At 31.5% G+C, this 6,693-nt stretch overlaps 1 protein-coding gene across 1 annotated transcript; it reads right to left on the reverse strand.

Annotated features, from left to right (window-relative positions):
- Positions 1 to 798: 798 nt before the first annotated feature.
- On the reverse strand, positions 799 to 2,713 carry LOC110266823 (replication protein A 70 kDa DNA-binding subunit D-like). The gene is made up of 9 exons (XM_021111852.1): positions 2,622 to 2,713; positions 2,375 to 2,502; positions 2,207 to 2,291; positions 1,981 to 2,113; positions 1,752 to 1,909; positions 1,512 to 1,635; positions 1,224 to 1,406; positions 1,074 to 1,139; positions 799 to 993 (listed from the first exon to the last, which is right to left on the reverse strand). The coding sequence occupies exons 1-9, from the start codon at positions 2,711 to 2,713 to the stop codon at positions 799 to 801; spliced, it is 1,164 nt and encodes a 387-aa protein (XP_020967511.1).
- Between the last annotated feature and the right edge of the window lie 3,980 nt (positions 2,714 to 6,693).

The following is a 6,693-nucleotide window of genomic DNA, read 5'->3' on the forward strand; positions in this document are numbered from 1 at the left end:
TTTCAATTTGTTAATTGCTGTCATTATACTAACAAAATTCCGATGAAGTGTAAATGTGGAAAATTAAATTTATTATTACCAAGTGATAAGAATGGTCATATTATTTCTAATGAATCAGGTAATTACTTAATATAAGTAGTATATTTATAAAATAGTGTGATGGCAAAAATTTTAAACACCGAAAGACATACGTATTAAAAATTCTTACATGAAGAACTTATAAGAATAAATCAATGGTTTTATGGTTGGTTGAAAGATAACAATCAAAAAATAATTAAAGGATAAGAAAATACTAAATATTCTTCGTAGTTTAAAAAATGTAACATTTGTATTGAAAGTGAGATACTTATTACTTATTATTATGATATTAAACTTTATATGCTAAAAGAAATTGGCTAATAATAATTACCGTAGCTGCCGTGAAGGCATATACTCATGTGTATTGAATATTGAGAAACACATACTAAATTTAACAGAACTCGTGATAAAACATAGATCATAAAAAAAGATATCATTCTTAGGAGTTAAATAATATAGACAAACTTTATGCAAATCATAGATCACACATATTATTTGGTACATAATAATTAAAAAACATAAAAAAAGATACAGATATGAAACAAAGGATAAACACGTGATAAGATAAAAATAACAAACACAGTCATAAAACTAAAGAGACTGATTTAACGTGTTAAACCAGTCATTATTTTAATTCAAAGCTAAACGTAATGAAATTTTTTCGGACCATACTTCAAACCCCTTGGCTATATGACCAAATGTTACATGCTTATAAATTCACTAATCTTCATGAAGTTTTTCAACCATTCCCTCTTCATCAATAATAACTTTTCTACACTTGGATGATGAGACATTAGCAGGATACAGATCAATCAACTTTTCTGACAATCCAGTAGGAATTAATCCGTTCTTTGGTGTTGTGAATGAGTCATTATTATCATCACCCAAAATCTCTGCAGATGAAGAAGAAGATCCCTGGATAAAAAATAAAATAATTAATAAAAAGTAATTAACAAAAACAGTCCAAAAATATTTCATAAGAAAAATTAGTGCACCTTAATAGTATAAGTTGAACCAGTTTGGATGCTCATAAGTTCAGAATTCTCAGAACCAAGGTTTTTCTATTGCATTTAAAAAAAAATTTTGAACTCATAAGTATCAATAATCAATAATAATAATAATTATACAAAAATATAAATATGTACATCGTATATGTTATACTTGTCCACAAAGGCAAAAATAATAGAAATCTCTCCACATATCTTTATGACTATTATCTTGCATGGTTGGAAGGAATTAATATCTTCAATCTTAACAGAAACCTTGAATAAGAACTTCTTATTCTTAAAGGAGTCCAACTCAATGGGATATTTCTCATTTATCCCACCCTGCGATAAAAGAAAATATGATTAATAATATGTTGAATTAACAAAAGAAAAAAAAAGAGTATTGCACTATATTGCGTATTTTTGACACATGACATAAAATAGTACCCTGGTTAACTGAGCAAGCCTAAGTTCAGAAGCAGTAGATCCAAAGAATTTAGTTGCTTCCTTGTCATATATAATAAATGATGTTGTGTTCGTGTCATCGGCAACCCTTAAATTAATGCTATACCTGATTTTTTTAAAGAACGATTTTTAAGTTCAAAAATTTGAAAATTAGGTAATTTAGTGATCAAATACTTTGTACATAAATATAAAATTATTAAATAATTTATTACTGCATTTTACCTTGGAGTATGAGAGGTTGGAAAAGTATCACAAATAGTACAATGATAAGAATTATCAGCTTCTTTTAGTGAATGAAAACATTGTTTACATCCCTTATACCACCAACCATTATTTGAATCGAGGGCAACAATAGTTCCAATAGTAACAAATGAACCATCCTAATAAACAAAATAATCAGAAAAGTTATTAATAAAAAAAATTAAATTATGTATATAATATAAAATCAAACCTCAAATAACTCTTTCAGCTCGCATATAGGCTTATATGTGGATTGGTTAAGGAGATCATCTTCAAGATTGTAGGCAGGATCTGCAGCAATTTTGCTCAACTGATTTGAAAAAGGGACTCCGAACATTATAATTCTGTAATAAAATTATTAAAATGTTAATTATTTAAACTAATGTAGCAAGATAAATATTGTACGTAAATAGCATAAAAATATTGAATGGCATAACCTTTTTCTGAAATCCTTAACCTCTTGAAAGTCAAGATTGATATAAAGAATGGAATTATAATTGGTATTTGATATACCCAAAGTCCCTGTTTAATGATAAATGAATATGGTTAGGAAAGAATGATTCTTAATTCTAGTATTGATTAACTATATGATTGTAATTCTCTACCTTTGAACATGTTGAATTTTGCAAACTGCATAATGATAATATACTCAGAGGTTTTCTGTTTCTCAATATGTTTGACCAATTTTGTAACAAATTCCTCCCATAGGGTGCACCTGATCTTGTCATGTCCCCTAGGAAAAAACCGTACATTAACCAATATTAGAAGTAGAAAAAAAACTTCGAAGGTGATTGGAATATAATATACTATGTACACGATATATTAAAAAATATTGAGAACGTGATTATTTACTCCATGTCATCTAGCTCGACCACGATGTAGATTGATTTCTTTCCATTTCTTGAGAAATCATTAATATCTCCTTTAGCAGTGAGCAGTCCCATAACATCTTTAAAGAGTTAATATAAATTTGAGATTTTGTGCGTTTAAGAATGAAAAAATATGAATAACTAAACTATGTAGAAACACGTACGAATAAGATGCGATTGAGCATTACTATGGTTAAGAATAAGCTCATTGGAAACAAAACGAAAGACATTGGTAGGGAGGTTGATGAGCGGATAATTTATACGCTTTTTGGCATTGTTTTTAGTATGTTTTTAGTAGGATCTAGTTACTTTTAGGGATGTTTTCATTAGTTTTTATGTTAAATTCACATTTCTGGACTTTACTATGAGTTTGTGTATTTTTCTGTGATTTCAGGTATTTTCTGGCTGAAATTGAGGGACTTGAGCAAAAATCAGATTCAGAGGTTGAAGAAGGACTGCTGATGCTGTTGGATTCTGACCTCCCTGCACTCAAAATGGATTTTCTGGAGCTACAAAACTCAAAATGGCGCGCTTTCAATTGCATTGAAAAGTAGACATCCAGGGCTTTCTAGCAATATATAATAATCCATACTTTGCTCAAGTTTAGACGACGCAAACTGGCGTTCAACGCCAGCTCTCTGCCCAATTCTGGCGTCCAGCGCCAGAAACAAGTTACAAAGTGGAGTTCAACGCCCAAACTGGCACCAAAACTGGCGTTCAACTCCAGGAATGACCTCTACACGTGTAACACTTAAGCTCAGCCCAAGCACACACCAAGCGGGCCCCGGAAGTGGATTTATGCATCAATTACTTACTTCTGTAAACCCTAGTGACTAGTTTATTATAAATAGAACTTTTTATCATTGTGTTCACAGTCTTGGTTACTCCGGTTCCCCTCTGGGGCCGAGACCAATGAACTCCATTATCACTTATGTATTTTCAACGGTAGAGTTTCTACACTCCATAGATTAAGGTGTGGAGCTCTGCTCTTTCCTCAAAGATTAATGCAAAGTACTACTGTTTTTCTATTCAATTCATCTTATTTCGCTTCTAAGATATTCATTCGCACTTCAACCTGAATGTGATGAACGTGACAATCATCATCATTCCTTATGAACGCGTGCCTGACAACCACTTCCGTTCTACCTTCGATTGAACGAGTATCTCTTAGATTACTAATACAGGGGACCGAGTCCGAGATATTGGGATCTTCGTGGTGTAAGCTAGAATGATGGCGGCATTCAAGAGAATCCGGAAAGTCTAAACCTTGTCTGTGGTATTCTGAGTAAGATTCAATGATTGAATGACTGTGACGAGCTTCAAACTCGCGATTGCTGGGCATAGTGACAGACGCAAAAGGATAGTAAATCCTATTCCAGCATGATCGAGAACCGACAGATGAATAGCCGTGCCGTGACAGGGTGCGTTGACCACTTTCACTGAGAGGATAGGATGTGACCATTGACAAGGGTGATGCCTCCAGACGATTAGCCGTGCTGTGACAGGGCATTTGGATCATTTTCCCGAGAGAAGACCGAAAGTAGCCATTGACAATGGTGACGCATTACATAAAGCCAGCCATGGAAAAGAGTAAGACTGATTGGATGAAGACAGCAGGAAAGCAGAGGTTCAGAGGAACGAAAGCATCTCTATTTGCTTATCTGAAATTCTCACCAATGATTTACATATGTATTTCTATCCCTATTTTATTAATTATTTTCGAAAACTACATAACCATTTGATATCTGCCTGACTGAGATTTACAAGGTGACCATAGCTTGCTTCATACCAACAATCTCCGTGGGATCCGACCCTTACTCACGTAAGGTATTACTTGGACGACCCAGTGCACTTGCTGGTTAGTTGTGCGAAGTTGTGAACCATGGTATTGGCATCATGTTTTTGGCGCCATTACCAGGGAAAGAAAGAGCGATGAATTTTACATAATCAAAGTGTAATCACAATTTTTGCACACCAAGTTTTTGGCGCCGTTGCCGGGGAAAGAAAGAGCGATGAATTTTACATAATCAAAGTGTAATCACAATTTCTGCGCACCAAGTTTTTGGCGCCATTGCCGGGGATTGTTCGAGTTTGGACAACTGACGGTTCATTTTGTTGCTCAGATTAGGTAATTTTCTTTTTGTTTTCTTTTCAAAAAATTTTTCAAAAATCTTTCAAAAATTTTCTCATCTGTTTTCGAAAAAAAAATTTTAAAATAAAAATGTTTTCAAAAATAAATTATTCTATGGCTTCAAAACTTTCAAGAATGAATTCTAGAGTTTCATGGTAACATGTTGAATCCTATCTAGCTGAAAAGCCATACCCAAACCCCTTTGGGATTGGTCTTCAACTAATCACCTCAATGGATGTAAATCCATTCTAAAGCTTGAATGGCTATTAAGCCATGTCTGACCCTTTGATTGGAGCTTTAGACTGAAGAGCACAAGATTCCTGGAATTCATATTAAAGATTTCGAAATCCTTATTTTTGTTTTTCAAATAATTTTCGAAAAAAATACAAAAAAATTAGAAAATCATAAAAATCAAAAATATTTTTTGTGTTCTTGTTTGAGTCTTGAGTCATGTTATAAGTTTGGTGTCAATTGCATGTGCATCTTGCATTTTTCGAAAAAAATCATGCATTCATAGTGTTCTTCATGATCTTCAAGTTGTTCTTGGTAAGTCTTCTTGTTTGATCTTTGCATTTGCATGTTTTGTGTCTTTTCTTGTTTTTCATATGCATTCATGAATTCTTTATGTCTAAGCATTAAAGAATTCTATGTTTGGTGTCTTGCATGTTTTCTTTGCATTAAAAATTTTTCAAAAATGTGTTCTTGATGTTCATCATGTTCTTCATAGTGTTCTTGGTGTTCATCTTGACATTCATAGCATTCTTGCATGCATTCATTGTTTTGATATAAAAATCTCATGCATTGCATCATTTTCATGTTTTTCTCTCTCATCATTCAAAATTCAAAAATAAAAAAAAATATATTTCCCTTTTTCTCTCATCAAATTCGAAAATTGAGTTGACTTTTTCAAAAATTTTTAAAAATCAAGTTGTTTCTTATGAGTCAAATCAAATTTTCAATTTGAAAATCTTATCTTTTTCAAAATCTTTTTCAAAAATCAAATCTTTTCCATTTTTCTTAGTTATTTTCGAAAATTTTAAAAATATTTTTTTCAAAAATCCTTTTCTTATTTTTATATCAAATTTTCAAAAATAACAATAACAATTAATGTTTTGATTCAAAAATTTCAAGTTTGTTACTTGCTTGTTAAGAAAGATACAAACTTTGAGTTCTAGAATCATATCTTGTGATTTCTTGTGAATCAAGTCATTAATTGTGATTTTAAAAATCAAATTTTTTTTTTCAAAAACTAATTTCTATCATATCTTTTCAAAAATATCTTCTTATCATATCTTTTTCAAAAACCTGATTTCAAAATATCTTCTCTAACTTCCTAACTCCTTATCTTTTCAAAATTTGTTCTAACTAACTAACTAACTTTTTGTTTGTTTCTATCTTTTTCAAAACCACCTAACTAACTCTCTCTCTCTAATTTTCGAAAATATCTCCCCCTTTTTCAAAATTTCTTTTTAATTAAACTAATTATTTTATTTTTTATTTTTTATTTGAATTTTCGAAAAACCATTAACCCTTTTCAAAATTAATTTTCGAAAATTACTAACCTTTTTTAAAAACTAATTTCAAAAATCACTAACTCTTTTTCAAAAATTATTTTCGAAAATTCCCCTTCTCTCTCATCTCCTTCTATTTATTTATTCATCTACTAACACTTCATCCCACCCAAATTCGAACCCCCTCTTCCATTTGTGTTCGAATTTCTTCTTCTTCTCTTCTTCTACTCACATTGGGAGCTCTATACTGTGGTAAAAAGGACCCCTATTATTATTATTATTTTTCTGTTCTCTCTTTTTCATATGAGCAGAAGCAAGGACAAGAACATTCTTGTTGAAGCAGATCCAGAACCTGAAAGGACTCTGAAAAGAAAACTAAGAGAAGCTAAATTACAACAATCCAGAGAGAATCT

Source organism: Arachis ipaensis, chromosome B9 (assembly GCF_059453495.1).
Source record: "Arachis ipaensis isolate K30076 ecotype BB chromosome B9, ASM5945349v1, whole genome shotgun sequence".
NCBI lineage: Eukaryota > Viridiplantae > Streptophyta > Magnoliopsida > Fabales > Fabaceae > Arachis > Arachis ipaensis.

Bases quoted from the DNA above. Each gene is read 5' to 3' on its own strand.
- LOC110266823 (XM_021111852.1), bottom strand. From the start codon at position 2,713: ATGGGACTGCTCACTGCTAAAGGAGATATTAATGATTTCTCAAGAAAT. The intron at 1,407-1,511 runs GTACTATTTTAT...CTTTTATCGCAG, and splicing joins GGCTTGCTCAGTTAACCAGG to GGTGGGATAAATGAGAAATA. The intron at 994-1,073 runs GTGCACTAATTT...TTTTTTATCCAG, and splicing joins GTTCAACTTATACTATTAAG to GGATCTTCTTCTTCATCTGC.